We start from the raw sequence: 27,464 nt of genomic DNA on the forward strand, positions 1-27,464 counted from the left end.
AAACACATATCAATAAACTTAAGGTTTCATTTAAACTGGAAATAAATGTCTGACAATATTCTTGCCCTAAAGTCTGAGGTGAGCAATCTTTCAATGATGGTGCGAGCCTGGTCCTGGGTCCAGTCAGTCACTGAGCTTAGGGTGGACAATGCAGAAAGCAACACTGATGAGGGCACCGAGATGATCTGACTGATAGACAGGCCTGAACAAGCATTCCCCAGCTTTGTAAATATCTCCAGGGTTACAGTCTTGATGTTTGATGCCAGAGTAGCAGCGATCTGGTGAAGGAGTTTAAAGTGTTTAGACAAAAAAAGATTTAAAAAATCAAACTGGAGACTAAATGGCTCAACAATCGAATATAAAGATTTAATTTAATGTGATTTAATGCATTTAATTAAATTTAATGAATTATTTTATTTTTATAGGGCTGCACGGTGACGCAGTTGGTAGCACTGTTGCCTTGCAGCAAGAAGGTCCTGAATTTGATTCCTAGCCAGGGGTCTTTCTGCATGGAGTTTGCATGTTCTCCCCGTGCATGCGTGGGTTCTCACCGGGTACTCCGGCTTCCTTCCACAGTCCAAAAACATGCCTGTTAGGTTAATTGGTCACTCTAAATTGCCCTTAGGTGTGTGAATGAGTGTGTGCATGGTTGTTTGTGTGTTGCCCTGCGATGAACTGGCGACCTGTCCAGGGTGTACCCCACCTCTCGCCCATAGACTGCTGGAGTTAGGCACCAGCTCCCCCATGACCCACTATGGAAGAAGCGGTAGAAAATGACTGACTGACTGACTTATTTTATTTTATTTTATTTTAGTTCAATTGAGAATAAGAAGGTTTGGAGGAAGGACAATTTTACTTATGGCTTCACCTTACAGACTTTTAATGACAAATGCAAATTTAAATAATAATGAAATATTAAATAGAATGAAAAACAAGGAATACAAGAACACATTTCCTCAACATTTTCTTGTCATCTCGACATTCTGGCTTTGAACAGGAAAACATTTCGATATCTTTGGATCTCTGCTGGGTTCAACAGGGCTTTTTGGCCTCCAGGACATTTGAGTTTTCTCTCTGCTAGATCTGGCCTCAGCTTTAAGCTTCCTGCATGCAGCCAACATATCTGCTTTCTGTCACCAATGACCAGTTTTACTGGTACCAGCCCAAGATCCAATGAAACTATCATTCTTAATTATTCAAACCACAACTATTTTCAGCATTGATTAAAATAGTGTGAAACAACAAATGTCTCAGTGAAAATTGTACATTGGTACCTCAGGGTTTTTTGTTCCGTTGCAGAAGAGGCCGAGCCGGTCCAAAATGATAACAGTATCATTTTCGTTCAGAGAAGAATATGACAGGCTTGGGACGTCCGAGAAGCATAGAAAAATGCCTGGCAACCTAAATGAGAAAGTGCAGAAAAAGACTTAGCTTCACTGTAAACATGCACGGCTGTGGTAGGTTGTGTTCTAACAGGTGAACTTCTCACCTGACAGGACTGAAGGTCGGGTTGAATGTAAAGATCTGCTCAATGTAGTAGCTAGTCACGTTAGCCGGGATGGCTATGTTGCTGAAAAGGTCCAGATTGAATTCATCCTCCAGGAAAACTTTAATCTTTAAGAAAAGAAACACAAGAGGAAGAAAATTGCATATTACAGATTTACAGCATTAAAATTTAAGAAAGTTACTTATTACTGTTGCTTGTTTATATTATGCATTCATTTATACATCAAACATTATAACTACATTTCAAATCTTCCAGAAATGGTTTCTGTGTTTGGTAATGCTTAAAGAACGGTGATATTCCAAAACCCGACATGAATACCTGGGAGGTGGAGACAAAGCTGGTGAGATCATCCAGAGTGATAAACATCACAAAGCTGCCGATGTAGTTGGAAAACCAGGAGGTAGAGTTCAGTTCTGGATCACTGGAATTGTAGCATTTGGCTCCAGAACCTCAGAACAAAGCAGACATTCAGATTTTACTCTCACTGTGAACACAGAGCATTCAGTCTTTGTTCTTTAAGATCTGAAAACACAAAGACTTTTTTAAACGCAACAGATTATTAGACATCCATGGTTGGGTGGACTATAAATCAAAAACCTCACCAGCTCTCAGGTAGCTCCTGATGGTGCTGTACACATCTTCCCGTCCAAACTCAGAACTGTTGTACGTGAAGTTTTTTCCCAGGAAAGACACCCTGTGGACCAGGAAGTAAATAGAGCTCTCTTGTACTTTCATGTGCTCCTCAGTTAATCTCATGACAAACTGACAAACAGACTTACAGTTTCTCGAAAGCTAGACATGAGGCGTTCTGCACTGCAGTGGAGCTGATGAGGTCCTTGGTGAGGAATTGAAAATAATTCCTTAATCGTCGGTCAAACCAGAAATTCATCTCCAATCTTCTGTTGCTGCTCAGAGCCAAAGGCCACACACAGGGGAGGATGATCCTCTTCACATCATCTGGGACGTCCTCCTGCAGGTGTCATATTCACGCATTCACACACTACTTACAAACACACGCTTCTCACTTTATTGCACGTGTAGGACGATGTTGAGAAGGAGAACTTACAGTTTCAAGGAAGGCAGCAGTGTTGTTGTAGATGCTGAAGATGTAACAGATATCTGAACCGTTACGGATTGCTCCAGGTTCACTGAGAAACTGACGCAGCTCTGAGGTGTTGAAGCTGTTTAGAAGCTGAAGAACAGAAACATGATGTTGCTGACAGCATAGAACTGCAAGTTCAGCTACAGATGTAGACATGAATTTTCTCTGCTCCAGTCTTTATCATCTGTTTCTGGGATGTTTTTATGAATTTCTTCACCTCTGACTTGCGTGTTGGTGGCAGAAGACTGATGAATGTAGACACATCTGGAAAGCCAAAGCTGAGGAAGCTGCTTCTCAGAAAGATGTAGAAGCTTCTACCATCAAAACACTTTAGCAGCGTTGGACCTGTTTTACAGATAAATGTGGTCAACATTAAATCAGAATACAATTTAAAAAATACAAATTCAGACCAATGTACAGAAAAATATACATTTTATTTTACGCAGATGTCACCGAAAAAAGAATGAAACCAAAATATAGGCCTTTTGTCTCATCAACCGCACTTCTCCGTGTGAGAATATCTCCTCTTGCCTGTTAAAAAATTCTAAATTTTATAATTTTGCAAAACAATACATAGAAATATCTCTAGTCAGTGGCAGCAGATGGTCGTTCCCACTGAGCCAGGTTCTGGTTCTGTTGCTACATGCTGCTCATCATTAGTTTTTAATGATAGGATCTAACCGTAACGTCATTCACTTGTGTTTCATTTTAATGTTTTTACGGAACACAAGAAATTTGTGTTAAAACTGCTAAATTACAGAACCAAAAAGTCTTCAGTGGTGTAGATCTCCATTTGTTGTACAGGAAATGTCATCATAAAAGCAGGCTCACAATTATTCATACCCTTGGCAGATTTGGAATCTTTTGAACTGATCAACAAGCTTTTTATAACTGGCAGAAATATTAATGTTTTGAGGAAGCCCAGCCAGTCGTGAATAGAATCTCATAGGCAATGTGTAATGGGAATCTAAAGATCAGGGTGATGGTAAGGAAGCCAACCAACCTCAAAGATGTGGACCTCAACACCAAAGATAAATCATCAGAAGACCAGAGGAAACATGTAAAAAGCTGCTCAGCAATTAGAAGAAGGGTTTGATTACTTTAATGCCAAAAGAGAAATGTCCTTTGGTCATTGAGAAGAAGATAAATAGTTTCTGAATTAAACAGATACGTTTTTTTTCACATTGTTTTATTATGTTTAGAGAGCTGCCTTTTTCATTTTCTATCAGAAACCTAACATATTCATGCCGAGGCATGAATATGTTTTTCAAACCTTGAAGGATGCGGATGATATTTTTATAGATCTCGATTTTTGTGTTGTTGCTGAAGGTCGTCTGTAGGGAGTCAAGCAGTTTGATCCTAAACAAAAAGACAAACATAAAAATGAAACTTTACAAAATAAAACTGTAGTCTTTTCATTCGAACCAAAAACTGTGCAGAAATTCTCACATCTCTTGGGTGATGTTACATCTTCTTTCTTCCCCTATTGAGGCCAATGAGGTCACGAAACTCGGAGAAAGGTCGATAAGTAGAGGCCTTAGTCGGACCTTCAGCCACAGCAGGAGCTCTTCATCGCTAACAGCTGTAAGACCTCCTCGGCCAAAAACTGCCTGCAGGAAGCCTGACTTTATCTCCTGCGTGTAGTTGGTGGACTGAGCCTTAGGAGAAATGTTACTTATTTTAAAGAACAGGTGGAAATTTAAAATGGCATTGGTATTGGTTATTTAGTACTGATTATATGAAAATAAAAGCAATCTGTGCAGAAGAATTCATTTCAATATATACAACTTGTTTTGCTTTATTGTCTCCATACATTTTTAAAACTTTAAACAGAGTATGATCATATTTAGTTTTGTCAAAAAGTCCCTGTGAGTGGCAGCATAGCTACTGATGCAGGATATGCCATGCAGAACTCCCCTCTGGTTATGATATACAAACAGAATAACATGAAATTGAGCAATTTTACTGTTTTTTGCATGAATTAAATCCTCCTGCAGGCTGTATTTCATATATCAGGGACTGTTAAAAACCCATTTATTCATGATTACTCCTTACTACGTATGCAGACATGATCGTATGTGCAGGTGTTACTAAGCATATCATGTGACCATGTAGTTACCATCATGTCCCTAAAATACATTTCTGCTGCTATCTGGTTCTGAAAGACTGGACAGTTGTCTACAGGCGGCCTGCTTTAAAACTCCCTGAAAACTCGTCAGCACATTGAACTTGTGCTGGGATGTAGAATTTAAATCTAGTTTTCTGACCGGTGGACAAAAGTTTAACTAAGGTGGCATCCAAACAATGGTGCTGGACACCTGAAATCTGATGGTACTAACCCTTATATCTGAAACATCTCTTAGAAGGACTATTGGGTTACGATTAGAATATATAGTTTATGGATATAAGTGTAAAAAATGTTGGTCTGTTGTGTTGTGGAGCTCTATATAAAAAGATGTGTTTGAACACGTTTGCCATCATGTAGACATATGCATATAGGAGTCTGATTTCCCATATGTTTATTGTAGGTATGTTTACCTTGATTTCTTCTACGAGCAAGTCAAAGAAATGACTGAAGTTAGAAGCATTGATGAATGTCATGATTTTGATCACATCTTGCGTCCCGTTCAGTTGTGAGGGGATTGCTGCAAGTTGCCTCAGCTGAGTGAAAAAAAGAAGATCTGCAACCTCCACCTACAAAAGACATGCACACGTAAAAAGTATTTTCTCCCTCACATTCTTACATGTTTCTGATCATCAAACAAATTATAATACCACACAAAGATACCCTGAATAAATACAAAAATCTGCCTTAAAAGAATGATTTTATTTATTTAGGGGAAAACGTCTGTCCCGACCAATTTGATTCTGTGTGAAAAAGTGCATCACCCACTTTCTTAATCCTGCATTAACCTTGTTTAACATGTTTTGGAAACCTGGGCTTAATTTCACTAGCCACACCTAGGCCTGTTTAGCACTAAAATAGAACATGTATGACGTGTATTTATCAAGACCAAAACCACTGCTGACCAAAAAGAACACAAGGGCCCGTCTCACATTTAGCAAAAATATCCCCAAAGACTATTTTCTGGATTAAGGAGACAGAAGTGGAACATTTTTGAAGGTGTTGGTCCCATTACATCTGGTGTAAAACTAACACAGCATTTCAAAACATCATGCCTACAGTCAAACATGCTGGAGGTAGTTTGATGGTCTGGGCTGCTTTGCTACCTCAGGACCGGGACAAGTTGCTGTGATCCATGGGATCGTGAATTCTGCTTTTTGGCAGAAAATCCTGAAGGAAAATGTCCGACCATCAGTTTGTGACCCTAAACTCAAGCTCACTTGGGTTCTCCTGCAGGACAATGATCCAAAGCACATCAGCGGGTTCATCTCTGATTGGCTTAAAAAGAAACTAAAATGAAGAATTTGGAGTGGCCTAGTCAAAGTTTTAAATCTGATGCTTAAATCTGATTGAAATACTGTGGCCTGATCTTGAACATGTCGTTCATGCTGGAAAACCCCCCAAGACTTAAATCAATTCATCAAAGCAGAGTGGGTCAGAATGCCTCCACAGTGATGTTAAAAACTCAGTACCAGTTATCACAAACACTGGATGGCAGCTGCTGCTGCCGCCAAGGGAGGAACAGCCAGTTATCAGGTTTAGGGGGTAATTACTTTTTCTCACTGGGTTGGGTTGGTTTGCAGAGATTGTTCACCTTAATTTAAAACAACTTTTTTGTATTTACTCAGGTTATCTTTGTGTGTTGGATGATCTGAAACTATAAAGTGGGACAGGACATGTGAAGGAATCTTTGTGGGGGGTAAATACTTTTTAACATCTCTGTAAATGTTAAATATTTCACATTGAAAGAGATGATATGTCAGAGATGACTGCTCATCCATGAGTTAAACACCTAATGTTTTATTCATGTTTGGTTGGACAGTTCATTTTTTTCTGTGGAATAACAAACAATGTATGCCTCATCTTGTACATACCCAATGTTAGCCTGCATCATTACCACAATCATTCCAAATCAAGTTTATTTAGGGACCAGGATACAAGACTCACTCCTTTAAAGTTGATGTTGAAGGCCAGAAAATCCTTGAACGAGGCTTGGAAGCGAAACTGTCTAAAATTGACTTCCAGCCAGCGTCTGTCATCAGTTACACTTCCAGACTCGACACATGAGAGGCCTAGAAATCAAATGATCCAAGGTTTAGATACAAAAACGAAACAAAAAGGGATTTGAGGAATTTCAGAGCCATTTACTGTGATGACGTTGAGGTTACCTGAGGAGAGCTGTCCTTTGAGATAGTCCAGAGCAAATTTAAAGACAAGCTGATTCTGTTCTCCTGAGAGCCGACTGATTATGTTGTCAAACCCTTTGACACTAACAAGGAAAAGTCTCTATCACTAAAGTGAGTATACATCTTTAACTTTCAGAAATTCACTTGCATTTCCAATGAAATTCATAGTGTCTATGGTTTTGGTACAACCTTTATGTTCTTCTGTTATCAGACACGCAAAGTAACAAACAACATGTTTGATGGCAGAACTTCAGTCTTTGTCAGAGGTGTCACTAGATGGTAAGTGACAAGTTCAAATCAGCTGCTGTTCACAGAGGAGGTATCAGCCTGTAAAGCCAATTCGATATATTGAAAGGCTGACACCGCCCCCTGCTGACAGCTTGTCACTGAAGAATCACTCCAGGTGTGGGAAAGCATGAAAGCCCCCTCGTCCCGGTGCTCTGTGAAATTCTGTTTCCCTAAAATAATCTGTTCCCCGTGTCACACCGCATGGTGGAAACGTCCTTTTATCTATATGTGGTATTTCAGAATTGAAAATAAGTGGATGTGGCAAAAAAATTAAGTAACTGGGAGGTGTCCTGCACCAAGGGTGTTGTACGTTTATTTAGAGATTTGTCTGCTGTCAACTGTTCATGTACTGTTGTAATGTGGCTTCAGCTGGGGTCCAGGGGAATAAATATAAAAACGTTGTGTAATATAAATATTTCATCTTTGCTGCAATTGCTGAAATTTAATGTTTTTGAGTTCTTTTACTAGTTGTTTAGATTTTTCACATTATTGGTCTGTTTAACCAAGGGGTTCAAAAATGTCTCCTAGGGGTTTAGAAAGATCCAATAATGTGTTCTTTGGATCGTAACGAGGCTCTGTGTTTGTGTATTTTGGGTGTGATGTAGATCTGGGGGTTGGTGCTGGTGGTTGGCATAAGATGGTTGTATGTCTGTTACATTATTTTATTATCATTCAGTAGCAATTTCAATAGCGTCTTGAGTTTTTTTCTTCTTTGCTTCTGTTGGATCCTTTGTCAGGACCTTGTATGTATTTTCATCCTGTAGCATGTCCTTTAATTGTTTTTCATACTTTTCTGTATCTGGTTCATCCTTTATATGCCGAGAGAATTATGATGTCAGTGTTTTCTTTTGTAGTGTATGAATTTCCTCTGCTTCTTTTTTGATTGTATTTTGGATTCGCAGTTTGGAAGTCGCGAGGATACCTGCTGTTTCGTTCGATAGTGCTGCTTTTTCTCCTTGATCCTGTATTTTTCACGTGCCAACTGCATGGGTAAAATTAAACCCTCCTGCGGGTTTTTTTAGTTTAGCCTGGGTGACAGCACAATGCATTCGGCTTTGATTTGACTATTTTTGCACAAATTGGAAATCTATTTTGTTATGTAATTTCGTTTTTGCATTTTGTTGTCCCTCTTGGCCATTTGATTTCTTAATTTTATGACTTGTCTCTTTTTATTTGTATGTAGTCACAGTCATAGATGTTGTTTAAGTGTTCTTGGAGTGTTTTCTCCATCTCCTTGTTTAAGTGGACCAATGCCTGAATTCCTCCAGTTAGTGTTGTAGTTGTGCAACCAGGCTATTAATTCTGTTTGCTGTGCATTGGATGCGTTCTTTGACCAGAGCCATTCCTACTCTTTTAATAATCCGCTTTTTGTTGTTGGTTCGGATCAGATTCTTTATGTTGAGGCTGGTTGGTGTAATTCCTTCATCCCAGCAGCAGAGTGCCCGTTTTAACATGTATCTCTAGCTGGTGAAGCTGTTTGATTGTAAATTCTCCAAAACTTTAGCATATTATTCCAATGAAATTCATACCATCTAGTGACACAATTGACGAAGACAGATTTTCAGCCGTCAAAACATGTCAGGTATGGTTTGTCAACTTTGGGTGTCTCATGAAAAAAAAAAACTAAAGGTTCACTTGCATTTTTTACTCACATCTCTTGATAAGAGCTACAGGTGATGTTTCTTGGAATGATCTCGAAGGTTTTTAAGTCGGCACTTGGGAGGAGGAGAGGAAGGTAAACCTGGAACCATAGCTTGAATCCTTCAGCATTCAGAAGGTAGAATTTGGGTACAAGTGAAGTTAGTGTCAAATTCAGGAGGATGTCACGCACATTGATGCGGAGAGCAGTCAGGTTTTGCTGCATTAAAAAGTAAACATCTGTCAAAAGAGGATTTAGAGAGTAAAGTAGGCAAAGATGATTAGAAGAAATACTAACCTTCGCAGCACCAGCCACAAATGAATTATAGAAAGAGTTGAGTTTTTCTAAAGATGACGACGCAGTTAGTGTTGTGAAGACAAGTACCACAAGAGTTTCATTAGACAAGTTGTTGGATTCAAGAAGGAATTCAGCTTTTTGTTCTGGAGAACAGGATTCTGATATGCACATCTGAAACTGATTTATCTGAAGAGAAAAACACCATAAATTTTAGTTTTAAACAACATCAATCTGCAGTTCAGGCTGTAATGGCAGGTTTAGTTCCACCTGTTGCTCTGAACCGCTGCCGTTTGTGCAGGATAACTCAGCCACCAGCGTGTCGACTGCTGCAGAAATCTGCAGAAAGGACAAGCAGCAGCAGGAGAGGTTAGTCCTGGCAGCTGAACACAAGGGTGCACCATTTATTAATAAGACTTAGCAGAGATTGGTGAAGACTTACAGCCTGGCTGGCATTTTGTAAATTTCCACCTTTGCAAGGTCCTTGGTGTGTTTTAAATAAACAAAGAGAAGAGTTTCATTTAGTTGTGTTTTTTTTTTTTTTTTTTGGAGCTGTTAGTTTGATTAAAGATGATTTTCCTACCGCTTGTTGTGTTGGTCTGCAAAAAGTTTGAATACACAAAATTTATAAAATTTACTTTTTTTTTTTGGCAGATATTTAATTAGTAAAGAAAAGAAGACTTACAACTGCTGAGGCCAGTGATGACATACATACTGAGGGAGGTTACAGAAAAATATGTGTTTTAGTTTAAAACAAATGATTCTCCTCCAGGGGAGGAATTAATGGCCCTCCCATACATTTTGGTGTCAACTTACCAGTCCCAACAGCAAAAAGAAGGAGAACTTCTACTGAAGTTCTGGAGCAGCCCATTTCTATAATCCAGCTCCTCTCACCTTCAGGCTCTTTGATTTGATTGGAGGTTTGCACCAATGAAAACAGTTATAGTTCAGACAGAGTGATGATACCAAGTCAAGTAAATAAATAAAAGCAGGGTTTTTTTCTCACCCTCTACACTCTCCTTTTTGTCATAAAGAAATCAAAGATTTAGCAACCAAGACTCATTTTGAACAAGATGTCCAAACCTGTTAGCACAACAAAATATGTATATTCTGTTTAAAACAAAAACTCTTAAAATGACTGAGTTTAACACACACAGTTGGAAATTCAAAAACTATCCAATTTTTCTGAACTTCAAATATTCTCTAACTAATGGAAAACATAATAAAACAAAGAGTAAAAGCACAGTAAGATGCACTCACCTGTCTGTTCTTCCTCTGAGGGAGGAGATGAGGAAAAGTAAAGTGAAAATAGCATTTAAAGGATGAAAGAGCTGGAATCTGAACAAACTGGTTGGAGAAAACAACACGATGCTTTCCTCAGAAATACCAATGAACCTATAAACATATAACAAGTTTAGCAAAATTCCCTGTTGATGTCAGTCTTATTTTTATGATTAGATCAATGCTACAGAGAACATAAAGCAGATTGGGGAGCTGTCATCGGTTCACCTGGTTGGATGCAGGCTTCTTCATTCTACATGTCAGTTTTCTTCAGCAGGACGCTGAAGCTGCTCTGATCTCAGTCATCAACTTAGAAAATCAGTTGTCGCTAAAAGTGCACAGAAACATCTTGCACATCTGACATTTACAAGTTCTTGATTCTATCGACATGGCTCCTGTTGAAGAACCTCTTTAAAGAGGCCTTCTGCACGTTCGTTTATTCATCGTAACCTGGAGGAATTCACAACACATTATAATAAATCACACGGAGACAGCTGTATGTAATTCAAAGTACCTGGACCAGGGGAAGCTCTCATGTGATCAGGACACACACCGAGACGACTTCGGAGCTTCTCACTGGGCACATTGCTTTTATTAAAACACACATTAAAATGGGCAGCGCCCTGTTTACAGTTTTTTCTCACATGTAGTCACGTACACACGTAGGAAGCCCTGAAAGTCAAGAGAAGGATCTCAACCACTGTTAGAGTGTAAATTGAATCCCAGGAGATGTAAATCTTATTCATGAAACCTTTAATTGTATTGAGAAGTAAAATCTAATTTTAAAGTGTTCCCTGACTGAGCCGGGCAGAAGCTCCGTAGCTCCAGGAATAAAAGTAAAAAGCCTGCTACACAAATAATTTCATACATACAGACATTGAAAAAAGGATTCATTTCAGACTTCTGTCTGGCATCAGTCTGTCTGCTATTGTTCTTTAGAGGCCTGCTGCGGCCGGCAGTGTTAAGTACATTTGTAACATGCACAAATGTTCCTTCTCTCCAGATCACTATAACCACATATTTATGATGTCACTTCATCAACTCAGGGTCTTTGAGACTAATGGAGCCACGTTTATGGTTTCATATTCATATTTCACTGCTGACACCAATTATTCCCTTCTCTGTGCACACACACCTGCAGGGAGAAGATGCTCTTTTGCTCACTGAGGTCCAAGTTTTGTTGAACATTTTAAAAAAGATGAGTCCACCTGTTTGCTGTTGATGTGAGTCAAACCGTTGGTTGTTGGTGATGTGTGTGCTCATTGGGAATTTTAATTAATGGTAAGTGAAGCTGGCAGCAGTAATAAGCATGTTTTGTGAGGTATATTATGCATTACTACATCTTTTCATCGTAGTTATTATATTCAATTTCTGTTACAATATGGACAAACTGTTCACTACTGTCAATATGACATTTAATGTTCTAAGTAAGGGTTGAACTGCCATTTGTGTTGAAATATTTTCTCTTGGTTATGTTATGTTTGGAAAGTAAGCATATTGTACTTTTGTTTTGGTTCTTTGGATCAGGCAAGTTGTCTTCATGGAAGACAGACCTGGGTTCACACTGAAGCTATGATAATCCTCTTTAACTCCATGTAAACATGTTAGAATTGTTTAGAAGTAGTCTGTAGTAATTGTAAGGGGATGTGTAGAAAACTGTGTTAATGTGACATGAGAGTGGACACAACCAGACTACCATTGAATAGTAATAAAGGTGTTTAATCAGGACACTTGAACTACAAGAAAATGGTTTAGCAAGATACTGGTCAGTATTTCTGTCTGTTCAGGGAAACATCTGGAAGCTGCCATCCCAGAGACACTGGCCGTTAAGGGACCCCTGTTTTCTTTGTGCGCTGGACTCAGAGACACGTAGAAATTGTGTGGAGACCCTGAACCAGAACAAATACGATGGCAGAACAGTAAATTTGCTAAGGACTGACCATGAAGACATGGAATTGTTTAAAGGACAGAGACTGAGTCATATTAAAACGCAGCAAGACTTAATTGATGTTTGCCATATTCCTGTTATAACTTCAGTTTTTGTCCTGGATGGATCTTTGGATGTTATTATCTGTAGGGATATTCTGAATCATTTAAATCTGTTTATGCACACTGATAGAATGGGAGCATCCATTTTTGTGATACTTGGCTCCAGAGTTTCAACATGATCAATGTTCTCTGTTGCATGTGTATTTTGGTAATAGGAATGATGGATCAGGACATGATTGGCATTAAAGGTCATTAAAATAGATTGTATTGGTACTTATTAGATTTAGTACAGGGATCTCGCTGTCAGATTGGCAGAGAATGGGATTTCTCTGAGGGCTCCAGTTTTTATGCCCCACCTTTTAAGAGGAGTGGGTTTTTTCGACTGGAAGGACCTAAGCTAACATAAGGGTCCCCTCCGACGGCTCATAGATTGTGGGTCAGAAGGACATGGACACTTGTCCAGGATGGGTGTTAACTAGCTGTGTGGCCAGAGAAGGCACTTTGGGAGAGCTGTAGAGTAGCTGAATTTGGTCTAATTAGTGAATAGGTTTAGTTTATCCTAGTCTAACACATTTAAAATAAGGCGTGCATAGGAACTATAAATAGGATCTTAATTAATTAGTTGAACCCTAAAATCAATAACCTATAACAGGAGCAATATTTCATTTACTCTGAGTACACCATATGCATTCAAATGTAGTCACCTGTTACATACAAATATTGTATACATATTTCAACCTCGAAAGACTCACAAAGAGAAGACAGGGATGCAATTAGAAAAGTTTATTAGTGAATGTTTATATCTTTGGCGCTCGGACCCCAGTGGAAGACGTGAAATCTGAGAATGACATGTGCTTGAATGAACATCTTAGGGTTAGATTTAAAGACATAGAATTAGTCTCAGATACTTGAGAAACCAGGAGGCGGTCATGGGAACTCCTTCAGGGGTGAGAAGAGAGGCAAGCTGGATGGGTTGAGTTTATGGCGTTTAAGAGCAAATTTAAACATGGCACAAAAGGGGCAGAATTGGCCATCTAAGCGTACAATGAAAATGTTGCAGGGACCTTTGCCTTCAGAATGTTTGAGATGAATTTTAAAGTGGTCAGAATAAAACTTAAGATCAGAAATTGATAGGTCTTTAGCAGGGTCGAAAGAATTAGAAAGGGTAGTGAATTCACCTAATCTGAGGAAGCCATAAAAAGCAAGAAGCCAGGCACTGGAAAGGAGAAATTTTAGGTAGGGAGAAATAGGGCCGGAGCGAAGGGTTGTGAGAAGAGTTTTTAAAATTGGTAGAGTGATGGGTCTTCGAGAATCAGGATGAGTAAGACTGTGTTTAGCAATGCCTTTAAGAAGAGGTTTTATAGAATGGTTTGCAAAAAGACTTGGAGTGGGATCAGTGAAGGAGTCTTTAGAGAAGAAATTAATACCAGCCAATAAACTCCTAATGTAGGGGAGTTTAAATTGGCGACATTCAAAGCAATAAGTTATGAAAGCTAAAATGGTAGGAATGCGGACAGGGGATAGAGGAGTACTATGGGCAAGGCAGAATTTTGAAAATGTTTGCCATGCAAAAGAATAAGACCTAAAGGTGGAGGGAGCTAAACCTGATTTGCGATAATGATTGGCTGATTGAAGAAGTGGGAGAAGAGAGGGGCTTAATCGAGCTTCAGATCTTCGAAGGGTGGAATTGGAGTTGGAGAAACATTGGCTGAAGGGCAGAGGCGGCGTAAAACCTGAAATTTGGAACAAGAAAGAGCATCGGCAAGTGTGTTAGAATGGCCTGGAACATGACGGGCAGAGATGATAAAATTATGAGAAACAGCTTGCCAGGTGATGCGGCGGAGGTAAGGCATGATGGATTTTGAGGAGGAGCGACCTTTATTAATTGCTTTGACCACTGCTACATTATCACAAAGAGCAGTGATATGTTTTCTTTTCCAAAGATGGCCCCACAGGCGGTAAGCGATGGTTATGGGGATAATTTCGTAGAAAGCTGAAGATTCAGCTTGGGGAAAAGAGGGCGGCCATACACCTGCAAACCATGCGCCCTGAAAAATCCCCCAAAACCCACAGATGGCACTGCGTCGGTGAAAAACTGAATAGAATCAGCTGAAAGACGACATCATCATAAAAGAAAGATATGCCATTCCAGTTTTGAAGAAGAGAGAACCAGAAAGCTAGATCGGAATGGCAGCCTTCATCTAAAGAAATCAGATCGAACAGAGAGGGGACGGAACTAGTTAAGTCCAGCAGACGTGAGATGAAAGAACGACCTTGGGGAATAATATGCAAAATTAAGGTGGCAAAATTGGCAAAATTAAGGTGACCTAAAAGGGACAACGGTTAACGTTTAGACACTACAGAGGAAGAAAGTAAGGACTGAGAGACCTCTCTAATGCGGGACAGCTTATCTTCAGGCAGGGAGGCAACCAAAGAATCAGAGTCAAGGGTAATGATGAAGAACTCAAGCTTTTTGGCTAGGCCCGCTGTCTTTTCCAAGGACAGGGGCACGCCAACTTGCTGAAACAGCTCCTGTAGTTTTTGAAGGGAGGGGCCAGGGGAGCGTTTGGGGGGGTCGATAAGGAGGAAGTCATTGAGGAGGTGGAGAACGGAAGGAAGCTTATAAACGTTAAGCAGAATCCAGCACAGAGCCTCAGACAACTTGTTGAACAGACAAGGGCTACTCCTGCAGCCGAAAGTGAGTCTGACAGCAAAATAGAAACAATGGTCCCATTTTACTCCGAGGAGGTGCCACTGGGAGGGGTGTACGGGCATGATTTTGAAAGCATCCTTAATATCAGCCTTAGAGAGCCAGTCGCCACGCCCCACAGTTTTTATAAGCAAGATGGCGTGATCAACTGTCGAATAAAACAGAGACAAAGGGGGCTTGGGGATAATCAAATTAATGCTGGGATGGGGACCGGAGTGTGGCGCAGAAAGATCAATAGTGAGTCGCTTCTTCCCGGAATACTTCCTGGTGGCGATTCCCAAGGGACTAATATGGAAAGGAGAAAAGGGGGGTGATTTAAACGGGTCCATCATGTAGCCTTTAGAAACTTCTTTTTTTAAGAGTTGAGCTACGACCTAAAGTTTGCAGAGAGCTGACTGCAGATTAGTGCAGACAAACGAGGACGTAGGGAGAAGAGGGACACCTATGAAAAAACCCTGAGAAAGACCAGTAATTAGAAAGTCAACAAAGGAACTATCCGGATGAGACTGAAGGAGGGCGGCTAATTCTGGGATAATGACTGGGGTGGAGAGGATGTTAGAGATCAGTGCCTGGATCCACGACGGGTCCTGTTGAAAGACGAGCGGCGGGGGAAAAAAGACTTGGGGTGAGCATTTTTGCAGAAGCTTCAGATGTGAAGGAAAGGACATCGGATAAAAGAACAAACGCCTTCGTTAAAATTGTTACAAATAGGAGCGTTATTATAGACATGAATTTGTCTCCCTCGGCGATCGAGAGAATGGGGAGCCGAAGAAGGAAGAGAATGGGTGGATGAACCGGAGGAGAAGGGGAGTGTAGGGCAGAAAGAACTCTGTTGGCCAACTGAGCCACAGGAAAAACATGGAGAAGCTTGGGTAAGCATGATTAAAATTTCTGTGTCAAGAATAGACCAATCGAGATGAACTCCAAACTGAGCGAGGATAGATGCCGCTTTAGCTGAAAAAGATTTATGATATTGATAGAACAGAGAACGGCCATATTTAAGGTAGATATCAGTAATGAGGACCAGATAAGTATCCAGCTCAGTTCTGCGGTCTGGATATAAAGAACAAATAACGTCTCTATAAATGCCGAATGCGGCCACGAACTCGGCAAAAGAGAGATCTTTGGACAGGCGGGGGTCAGCAGATTTAAGAACTGCTGTAAAATCTTCTGAGGAGGCGACATGGTGGTCAACTTCAGGGGACGGAAGAATCAGGGAAACCAAATTAATGTATTGACCCTGGAGGATTTTTGAGTGGAGCCTGGGCGACACATTAGAAAATATAGGGACGTAAGGCCTACCTAAATACACAGGGAGGGGTGGAGAGGAAAAAGAAGAAAAAATTTAAATAAAAATAAATTAAAGAAAGGAGTATGAATGAGCAACATGAGGGGAGAGAAGAGAAAAATGGAAAAAATACGTCTCACCTAAAGCAGAGCCCTGCTGGGCGTTTGCGAGGGTGAATGCCAGTGGGAGGGGCCGAGTAGCAGACTGAGTGTCGGGCTGAGCAGGGGGAAGGGGGAGCGCTGACGAGGCAGGTATTGCAGAAAAGTCTTTAAAGTGTTGGGTAAGGGACGTAATAGATCGTTGAAGTGAGTCCATGGATGCTATGAACGAATCTGGGATACCCGGCGTAGATGAGGAAGCTTGAGGTACTGGGGGCTCTAGAAGAGGAGCGACTGACATTGAAGACGGAGCGGGCAGAGAGGCAGCTGAAGCCACCGGGCGGCCTCTGCGGCGCTTTGCCAGAGGGTTGGCAGTTTTCCTGAGGCGTTTACCTGAGGAAGTGAACGGTGGAGGTGGTTCAGAAGGAGAACCGCAAGGTAGGAGCTCGACGAGCTGAGCAAGCTGAGATGTGTCCAAGTCGGAACCAGGAGAAATTCCGCTCGCCCTGAGTTGGGATGAAGGGGAAGGATCAACACGAGAAGAATCAAGGCGAGTGCTACTTCGTGGAGAAACAGGTGGAGGAGGGCAAGTGCCCGGCAAGAGGCCTTGCGGGGACTCGAAGTCATCGGACTCGAAGTCAGACATTGTTAGGGTTTTTAATACTTTTATATTGTTTATCACTTGTGTCTGCTCTAAGTGCTTTCGTCCCCCACATGCCATAGACAAAGAGATAAGAGAGAAGGGTGAGTTATGCTATTATCAGCAACATCTAGGGACTGGCACCAATCCTCACTCCTTTCTCTCTGTTTAAGATCAAGACACATGAACCCTAACCTTTCTGATCCCACACACACACACACACACCCTGAATGTTTGTTGAACTATGTGTGAACCAGCATGTATAAATAAAGAGGGGTGTTAATGCTTTGTAGATTTGCACTGCAAAGTGTGAGCTGCCCTTGCTGCAAGTACATCTGACTCTGTGTCGTTCCTTACCTCTGAGTTGACTAAATAATACCTAACAGACATGATACTGATTTTTAAAGTTCAGCTGAAGAACAGAGGGTTCCATGGACGAAGATCTTTTAAAGTGGAGTCTTGAAGGATGATTGGCCGGGGAGAAATGCGGACTTGACGCTGATTGGTGGAGCATGCCGCATGGAGGAGTAATCAGACGAAGCTGGAGGTAATGATGAGTTTCCATGTTGAATTTTCATTTAAAACTCCATAACATAAAATCTTTCTCAGACCATAATTAGTTTCACAGTTAATGAAACTAAAGGGGAGATGTGTAGAAGCTATTTATTTTGTTAAATTGTGTTCTTAGCCTGAGAGAGCATGCTCTTGCCAAAAGTCCCATGTTAAACTTTGTCTGGCCTAAAATGGAGAGACAGCCGTCCAAAAAGCTTGGACAAGGCGGGAGTGGAAATATTAATTTCATTTGTGTTGCAGATTTTAGTGATTCTGCAACTTGACCTTTGTCTTCCGTTTATACGGGACCAGGGCAGCAGTCTCAGCAGAGACACCAAGTTGGACTTGGAGATGTTGAGCAGCAAGTTGTTCAGTGTGCACCACGCTAGCAGGTGCTCTACCTTGTCCCTATAGGAGGACTTTTTCCCCCAGAGATGAGGTGAGCGGAGGTGCAGTCGTAGGTGTAGAGGACGTAGAGCAGGGGGTCAATACACAACACTGTGGAGAGCCGGTTCTGAGGCTGAGTCCTGAAGATGTATGTCGACACATTCAGACCTCTCCATAGTTGAACCATCCACAGTTTCAAAGATTCAAACTGGATTCAAACAGTCCGTCCATCCGTCCGTCCGCACAGTTCTGCTTCTCCAAGATGGGGTCATGGGGCACCCGGGGAGCATCCTGATCAGATGCTTAAATCACCCCAACTGATTCCTTTCCATGAAACTGAGCTCCCCCAGAGATTTCCAAACAAGACACCCCCCTCTTCACGACTATGCCTTCCATTAATAAGATCCTGTCCATTAACACCATAAGCAGGATCGGTGGCATAGGGGGTGTGTTTGTTTTGGACATTCTACCCCTTGCACAGAAGTCCAACAATTAAACACCACTTGGGTTCAGATCAGGGAGGCCATTCTTCACAATCACACCCTCCAGGTAACATCATTGTCACCCACATGGGCATTGAAGTCCCCCAGGAGCACCACTGAATACCCAGATTGCACACCTTCCAGGACACCATTGAGGGACTCTAAGAAGGCTGGGTAATCTGAACTGCTGCATAAGCAAAGACAACAGTCAGAGCCTTCCCTTAACCTTCCCTTATGCAACTTGAAGTCGCACAGAAGCGACGCTCTGGCTCATCGGGGAAAACTCCTAAAAAGAGGCACTCAGCCAGTGGCTTGTGAGTATCCCCACCCCCACCGAACACCTCTCTCTTGTTAAATCCAGAAAAGTTCACATTTTTACTAACTTTGATGGCAAACACTGTCTCATACCGACAAGGTTTGTCTGTAAGCAACAAGAGGGTTGCTTGTTATTTATAATAAATAGCCTCAGCTCTCTGGAACACAGAAACAGGTTTTTCTCAATAGGCCGTATCCTTCATTGTTTAGCTTTAGGCATGTTTTTCAGGTCTTCCCAATGACAATTAACCTCACAGGATGATAAAGATCTTTCCTTGCTTCACTGTGAGGGTGGCGTTCTGAAGTAATAGCTGCCAAACAGTTCCAGTCTTGTCTGAATTGAGCAGCCCCTTTGGGAGTTTCTAAACCATCCTGATGAACCTAAAGTGTGTAGACACTTCAATTTGGTTTGTAAAGCAGAATACTGTCAAAGTGAAGGTTTGGCAATTAAAAAATTCACATTTGTAAAAGATTACTAAACTGTTCCACACAAATATTGCCAATATTATTGTTTTGTTACAGAAAATACAGCTTTTGTTGATTAATATTAATATAAATTTGAATTAATTAAATATTCTTTATTTTTGAGAGCAAAGTGTACCGAGGTCAAATTGCTTGTTTCTCTGTACAAACTTGGCAATAAATTGATTCTGATCTTTTGACTCTGATTCTGATGAATGAGTGGAGAACAAAAGTCAAAACTACAAAATCTCTGAAAGAGGATCATATAAAAAAGCTCAGTTTAAATCAGAAAAATCACACAGACACAGAAAGCCCTTGTAGCAGTATGTTTTTATCCTTTTGGTTTTAATATGAAACATTTCTGGATCTGCAGCATTGTTAACAAATCAGGGGAGGTTATGTGAAAACAAACAAAGAACTGATTCATTTTGTGTTCCTCTGACATGTTAGAGAAACTACCTGTGGTTTTCTTCTCCACAGTGATGACATCCATGCTTCTAACTATTCTCTCTGAGCTCTGACCCAAACAAAAACGCTAAACATTTCCAAACATTAAAATGCAAACAAACAGATTCCTGTGTTTCATTAATAAACAATGATAAAGCTAAAATAGAAGTGTGAAAAATTAAGTACACTCCAAAAAATATAAAACCAAAGAATTTAAAGGTAGTACTTTCTTTTTAACATCATAGCTGATTGTTGCAGTTAAATATTTACATCAACTTGTCACTGATATAAGTGACATCTTAGTTTTGAGCTTTTAATTTTTCCAAGATTGAAAGATTTTACAACATAAAACTGTATGGATTTTTAAAAACATGAAGAGGGGGAAAAGGTTTGCATTTATTGTGGCTTTTTCTGGATCCCCAAGAGATGAAGCTCATCAACACAGCCTCAAATCTGTGCATACATTCAGGTAAATCTGTGCTTAAGGTTCTAGTATGTCCTAAGTTGACATGGCCAAAGTTAGGCATCTGAGTGCAGCTGGTAGGTTTCTAGCAAAAACAAAATGGTGCATTTGACAGCATTCATTAGATTCACTAATATTTAGAACAATCAGAAAGTCAAGGAAATTCTAAGAAGAGCCGTTTTTACTGTCATTTCTAAACAACTGTGGATCCAAGATACAGGTCATTGGGGTGTATCATCATTTTGCCAGGATCTGGAAAATTATCCAAGCTCCTCTCCTAAAACAAATGGAAATTAGTTAGGATCTTCAAGAATAATCTAGGAACCATCAAGGCTCTAGTCTCACATGAATGGGAACACCAGTGCCAGTGTTTAACATCACTAAGGACTGAGAAGACCAACTTTAAGCTAGACAGAAACCCACAGCTGCCCACATGGACAAGCCAAACGTCTTCTGGAGAAAGATTTGATGATCAGACAAGACAAAGACTGAGCTGCTTGGACACAATGGCAAGAAGAATGTTTGGAGGAGTCCAAAAAAACGTTCAACCCTAGAAACAAGGCATCAAGGTTCATGTATGGTGGTGGTCGCATCATGCTGTGGGGCTGTTTCACCTTGAATCAATACCTAGGTGGTTGGAACCTGGATACAAGATGTTCTATTTGGAAAAGTATCCTAAATTAACATCCAAGTTTGTTCGGAATGATGGGCATTACAGTTCTGAAAATACCTTACCAAAGCCCAAATATCAACCCTATTAACAATCTGTGGACCATGTTTAAAACATTACTTCTATCTGTGGAGAAACGTGGTCAAATATATAACTAGAATGATGCCAGAAGCTGCTAGATGTCAACAAAAAGCCTGTTAGCAAGGTATCACTTCCTATGGAACATTTCTACAAATATAATTTCTACAAATTATGTAGATGCATAGATACATATTATCTTATCACTGTTACTATCAAATACTTGGTAGTTTCTCTTCTACCTGTGCCCTAAAATTCATACAGATATGTTCCATTTGTTCATATTTATGATGCAGAATCAAATGTTTCCTATCATTTGTGATCAGACCATCTATTACCAGTTCAACAGGTTGAGTGTTTACTCAGTAAAAGTCTTTGTGATCTTTGCCAAAACATTTGAAGCATTTTTCTGTTGCAAAGCTACACAATTAATGACTTAATAATGAAATGAAACCACCCAAAATAAATCAGTCATTAAACATGACATCAATTAAACATCTTTATCTGTATTAAAAGAGTCGTTAAACTATAAATGAAAATCCGTGTTTATCATCTTCAGATACAAGTTGCTTAGTAACAGCTTGAAAATAAGCAAAGAAGAGTCTAACATGAACTTTTGTCTGCTGTAAATGCTGTTCAACTTTAAGGTTTCAAAAAGATTATTTTTCTTCAAATAACTCAATAGTTGGTGCCGTTAATCAATATCTCTCTGGGCTTTCTGAAATTCTTTTAAAGAAATTCTGTCTTTACTGGATCCCATTGCTTTATTGCACAGCTGATCATTTCACACTGAATTACAGATTGGAAAAGTGGGCCGGATTGTTGTGCTAAAGTAGTTTAGATCCTATCTGGCAGACCGAAACAGCTTTGTATCATTTGGTAATTAGAAATCTGATCAGTTTTATTGAACTTCTACATATCAGTACTTCCTCTAACTCAGAAAAGACTGAATTACTTGATTTTGGTCCCAAAAACACAAGGTTAGAAACCAGAATTTAACTAACCTCTAGGAGGCTAAACACTATGAAACAAACAGCAACCCTAGGTGTTATCACGGACTCAAACCTAAACTTTAACAACCAAATGAAATCTATCAATAAATCAGCCAACTAAGGCTTCAAACAGCTGCATCTAACCCTGAACACCAGAAAATAGATCACATTACATCAATGTTTGACTCACTGGACTGCCCATCTGTTTGTTAAAGGATAGAACTGAAACTCCAGTTGGTTTATATAGTACTGGATGGTCTTGGGTCTAATTATATTTTACAGTTGCTGGTCAGGTAGGAAGCTGCATAAATAGTAATGTTTTCACTCTGATGTAGGTCGTTAGTCTCCACACATCTCAGGTTTTCAGACTGTTTGTTCCAGAGCCAAGAAGCATAGAAACTAGATGCTGCCTCCACATGTTTGGTTCTGGTACTGGGGACACCGATGGCCTGCAGGGTCTAAATAGTTCCTTTGTCAGGACTCCTTTGGATGACCTGTATAGACACCACTACAATAACTAAACTTCCCCTGTGTTGTCTTGGGCTGCTTTTACATCATTTTCTGTCTGTTCTGTTTACCTGAACATTCTAGAACATTGTGCTTCAAAAACAACAAAGCTTTCAGGCAGGATCTGAGAGATACATCCTGTTTTAGTTAATTATCTACTGTCCTGTTTGATAACAGATCTTTGGGAATCAACTTGTTGAAGCCAGAATACTGCATCTTTGGGATTTTTCAGAAATCACCTGAAGAAATGGGAACAAACTGCATTCCTGTGACAGGCTGCTGTTAACAAAGATCCTAAAGATCGATTCTAAAATCTGTTCTTAGGGGTCTTTCTATGTGTGAATGATTTAAAGGTCAGAGTTAAGAGGCTTAACAAACAAACACTGTTCCCTAACATTAGATACAAAAATCTATGAGGCGATTCAGAAAGCCTGGAAAACTATTAATCAAAACCACTTTAACAAATTGCCTAGTCTGACCGCTTAGGAAGAAAATAGAAATAAATGAAGGATGACTCAAGACCTTTGCACAATACTATACATATCACTGAAAGCTGTTGCACTATTTAGAAGTACCTGTCTGTTTGGGTTATAATTAATCAACAGATTAGACTGAATTTCAGGTCTGAGCAAAATGACATTTTTTTCTTCTGACCAGCAGATGGCAGTAAGTCAACATTCAAAGTTACCAGCAGTACTGCATCTAGAGAGCATACATTACACACTGAGTGAGTAGAGCAAAGTCTGTGATGAATGAGATCTAAGGTGTTCATTTCAGTTCTTTATTCACTAATCGTAAAACATTCATCATCAGGAAGAAGAATCAGTCGCTTCTACCCTGACACCACTGAAGAGCCCGTCTACGTCATGACTATTAACTTACCTGTGCACTGAGGGGGTTCATGTTTCCACCGATTTCCTTCACAAACTATTTCAGCTGCGCCCTTTAATTTGAAACCATGGTAACAGGAGTACAGAGCAGTCAGTTTACCCGATTTGGAGGAAAATATAAAATCTCCATTCTTTATGCGTTTTGGAGAGCCACACAGTTGTAGGTCTGAAATGGGAAAGTAAAAGTTTTTTACTTAAGTATGTGTTCTGCCACTGAAGCTAGAAGTGATTCATTTCTTTAAGAATTTAAAAAATCACCGTGGCTTTTCTCCTCTCTCCAAGCATCCAGACTCATAGATGGTAGATCACTGCAGTGAACATAACCTGCAGGATACTGACCAAACCTGAGGGAATCTTTAGGGATTTCCTGTATGTCTGTGTTGTCACAAATGATCTGAGAGAGAGAAGATTTTAAAAGCTCCTCCTTCTGTTGTTTTGTAAAAACACCTTCGGCTTCCCACCAAAACCTAAAGAACAAAATCAGAAAATATTAAAATGTTTACCCGAGGCCTTCTTTTCAGTTAAGTACAAAAGCACAAAAGTTTTCATACCTATCACCATCACGGAGAAACTTCATTTGCTTTCCGATCAGACAAGCAAATAGCGGACCAGTTCTCGAACCAGGCAGGAAGTTCTCTACAAGTCCTCCGAGCCACACATCGATGTTGTTAGGATGTTTGTATAAATGAAGTATCTTCTCAGCAACCCTGCGATCTCTCACAACTTCTGCGAGATCATCCACTGTTGTAACACGTTCCAATCCACAGAATTCCCGCCACTTGTTGTATCCTGAAAAGTAATTTGAGCATCATGTCATCTGTTTGAATTTCATTTAAAAATCTGTTCAGTCTAAAATAGCTGTGTTTAACTTGGGCAGACACAGATAATTTTGTGTCATTTGGCAGTGAACAAACATCACATGTGAGGTTCCTCAGGGTTGTGTTCCTGCACCTGTGTGTCTAGTACCAGTAAGAGTTAGTAGAGCAGAGAGACCGTGTTGATGACTGAGATGTAAGAAGTTCTTTGAGCTAGGATGGAGAATTGCTTTGATGAGTAAGCAGACACCTTGTATTCAATCCGGAACAATACAGGGAACCAATGGAGTGACTGAAGGATTGGGGTTATGTGTTCATGTTTCCTTTGTTTCATTAGGATCCGGGCTGCAGTGTTCTGTATGTACTGAAGGTTTTAAATATATTTCATTGGTGCTCTATAGGGAAGTGCATTGTAGTAATCCATTCTTGAAGAGATGAAAGCATGGACTAGTTTCTCTGCATCGGGTAAAGACAGCAATGGACGAAGCTTAGAGATGTTTTTGAGATGGTAGAAGGTGGTCTTGCAGAGGTGTTTAATGTGTGCTTCAAATATAAGTTAGGGGTAAAATCTAACAGAGGTTTGTAACTGTAGATGTAAGGGGGGTGGTCTGGCCAGAGATGACTGAATCTGATGAGACGTAGCAACTAGCATAGCTTCTGTTTCGTAGGTATTTAGTTGGAAGAAACGTGGAGTTCATCCAGCCTTTTACCTCCTCAAGACAAGCTGTGAGAGTGGAGACTAATGATAGTGAAGTTGCAACTGTGTGTCGTCTACATAACAGTGAAATGAAATTCTGTGATAAGAGATGATAGGACCAAGGGGAAGTATGTAATGAGTGAAGAGATTGAGGCCCAGGACTGAGCCTTGGAGAACCCACACAGTCTCCTGTGTGAGTCCATGACCTCCCTTCCCCAATGGAGACATACTCTACTCGCTCAGCGAGATAGGAGATTAACAAGCACATCAATTATTTCAGAAAAAAAATATCAAATAAAAGACCTGGCTGGCTGGAGGACAAGGAGAAGAGGAGAGAGAGTTCCAGGAAGTGGTGGATCTTAAAACTCTTCTAGAGACACTGGCCAGCTGTCTCCACTTCCAATCAGCACCCTTTAGGAGGTCTGCAAAAGCAAACATGCTAGCAACCCAGAGGACAGGCCTTGGGCCGTAACCGATGTGACACCTAAATCCATCTCAGAGTTACTATGTAGGAGGGCAGCTTCGAAGAAAGCAACGTGTTTCAATAAAGAGAGTCGGATGAATGGTAAAGGTCAAATGCGGTTGTTCATGAAAGTTTAGAATTTGTTTGAAGAAATGAATACAAATCTAAATCCAACCGTTTTAAAAGCAAAATCATATTTTTTGTAAAAAAAAAAAAAAGAAATTAGAACCACCAATAATGGATGTTAAAATTCAGACATTTTACTTTGTGAAAATATTTTTTTATTTTCAAACTTATGCCAACAGAGTTTTTTAAGGAAGTTGGCACAGATTCCACAGAAGGCTAAAAAACTTGGACAACTAATTAGATTTGTTGAAAATTTACCCAATTAGGTTGGTGACAGCAAGCAGTTAGATATAAAGGGGGTACCAGAGAGTTAGGGGTTTCACCTGTAAAGAATGGCAAGAGCTCGTCACTATGTACTGACACTTATTGTTCTTAGATTACTATGCAGAGTAAATCAGATTACTTAAACAGTTTTAATGGCTGAAACTGTTTACCTGATTAGAAAAAATAATTTTGGTAAATTTTACTAGGGAAAAGTTAAATGATCAGCTCAGTTGACACCGTAGAGGTGTCCAGATGAAGTCCTCCATCATTCTAATCAGTGGACTGATTGCTATAGTTGGAATCCGTGTCTTCGTCTAGCAATGTTGAGTCCAAAGAAAAGCATACAGACATCCTGGCTTTGCATCAAAATGTCCTCACAAGGACCTGGATCAAGAAATATAAAATTGCTGCTTCTTTTAAAAATAACTGTCTGCATTCAAGCCTTTTATTTCTACTGGTTTAAAGCCCAGGTTTTTTATTTTCACTTCAGTGGTTTTCACACAGTTCTCCCTGGAGCTGTTAAAAGCTTTTCACATACATGACTTGTAAAACCATCAGGTTTCCCGTTTAACTACACGAAACTACTTCTAGTTATATGGCATCAATTTGACTGAATTCAGAGAGGCTTCCAAAGAGATGAAGAGAAGGAAAATTAACAAATTCAAGCTGCAATATTGAGAAGGGGTTACCTTCAATGTTGATATTTTTAAAGATGTAAAAACAATGATTCAAGCTCAGGGTTTTCTACTTAAGGTATTAAGAACACTTCTTCCATGTGGTAAATAAAAGTGGCATAACCTTTCTTGGATTTGTACACCGAGAAGGCTGTTCTGAATGGCCTGATGGCTCCCAATGCTTCAGAAAGCACAGGTAAATTGTATAGGCTCCGTTGACTCATTTATGAATAGAAAATATCTATATTTTAGCTTGTTAAATGAACCAGTGCAGGTTATCATTGCTCATAAAGAAGAAGAATGATTTCAAACACATCTTCTCATCTTTTACAGCAGTCAGTCCGATAATTGGAAATTATTAATCTGGAAAATCTAAAAGCTTTTTCCTTCCTTTCCTTACCACAGAGAACTTAATGAGCTAATTACATCTATTAGAAAGATTGGATTAGAACCAGCTCTTACCAGTATCATTTGATTTTTTTTTTCTGTGTTTGATTTTCTGTATCATTGTAATGTTTTTCCTCGTGTACAGCGCTTTGAGTGCCTTGTTGCTGAAAGCGCTACATAAATACACTTGATTTTTTGCATGTTAGATTTTCCAGATTCATTCATAATGCAGTCTTGTTTGTTATGATTTGGGGGTGTTTGGTTTTTGATTTTGGGATTTTTCTCTGATTCTGATTATGTTCTCCAAGTTGCTGTATTTTGGGTCTTGTGTCTGATTATTTTTTTCTATATGGTGCTTTAGTTCATTTCTTAGGTTTAATTTCTTATGATTCTTCTATTCCGTTTATAGTGAATTTCAGTTTATGTTCTGCTTTATCTGTAAGATGTTCCTTAGGTTTGACTGTCCTATTCCTGTTTAGCTCCAGCTATGTCTTGTTTCTACTCCCCTGTCACAGTCAGCTTGCAATAAGCTTCATTTGGTCCGCCTGCGCTTTGTCAATGAGTATCCTTACATCACCTGCATGATGCCCCCATATATACTCCTCATTTCTGTTTGGTCCTTGCTGGTTTATTCATCTCTGCTGCT

General features: G+C 39.9%; 2 protein-coding genes, 1 long non-coding RNA gene and 1 pseudogene across 3 annotated transcripts in view; all 4 read right to left on the bottom strand.

Moving 5' to 3' along the window:
• Positions 1-20: 20 nt before the first annotated feature.
• On the bottom strand, positions 21-9,470 carry LOC124855691. The gene is made up of 16 exons (XM_047345692.1): positions 9,412-9,470; positions 9,145-9,330; positions 8,861-9,066; positions 6,903-7,003; positions 6,682-6,806; positions 5,148-5,303; positions 4,059-4,267; positions 3,883-3,968; positions 2,827-2,954; positions 2,574-2,699; positions 2,287-2,477; positions 2,110-2,201; positions 1,826-1,956; positions 1,490-1,614; positions 1,275-1,401; positions 21-278 (listed from the first exon to the last, which is right to left on the bottom strand). The coding sequence occupies exons 2-16, from the start codon at positions 9,313-9,315 to the stop codon at positions 27-29; spliced, it is 2,226 nt and encodes a 741-aa protein (XP_047201648.1). The 5' UTR covers positions 9,316-9,330; positions 9,412-9,470; the 3' UTR covers positions 21-26.
• A 117-nt stretch (positions 9,471-9,587) lies between these two features.
• On the bottom strand, positions 9,588-10,224 carry LOC124855172. The gene is made up of 5 exons (XR_007035020.1): positions 10,148-10,224; positions 9,958-10,044; positions 9,827-9,855; positions 9,725-9,740; positions 9,588-9,624 (listed from the first exon to the last, which is right to left on the bottom strand). It is a non-coding gene; the product is annotated as an uncharacterized LOC124855172 (long non-coding RNA).
• Positions 10,225-14,066: 3,842 nt separating this feature from the next.
• LOC124855570 lies at positions 14,067-17,153 on the bottom strand (annotated as a pseudogene).
• A 2,503-nt stretch (positions 17,154-19,656) lies between these two features.
• tpo (thyroid peroxidase) overlaps positions 19,657-27,464 on the bottom strand; it is a 44,204-nt gene continuing 36,396 nt past the window's right edge. The window contains exons 10-13 of the mRNA XM_047392976.1: positions 23,944-24,181; positions 23,651-23,859; positions 23,385-23,558; positions 19,657-20,532 (exon numbers count right to left, since the gene is read on the bottom strand). Coding sequence (XP_047248932.1) covers positions 20,516-20,532; positions 23,385-23,558; positions 23,651-23,859; positions 23,944-24,181 — 638 coding nt within the window. The 3' untranslated portion in view covers positions 19,657-20,515. The remainder of the gene's footprint in view (positions 20,533-23,384; positions 23,559-23,650; positions 23,860-23,943; positions 24,182-27,464) is intronic.

The sequence above is a fragment of the Girardinichthys multiradiatus genome, chromosome 19, assembly GCF_021462225.1.
Source record: "Girardinichthys multiradiatus isolate DD_20200921_A chromosome 19, DD_fGirMul_XY1, whole genome shotgun sequence".
NCBI classification, from domain to species: Eukaryota; Metazoa; Chordata; class Actinopteri; order Cyprinodontiformes; family Goodeidae; genus Girardinichthys; species Girardinichthys multiradiatus.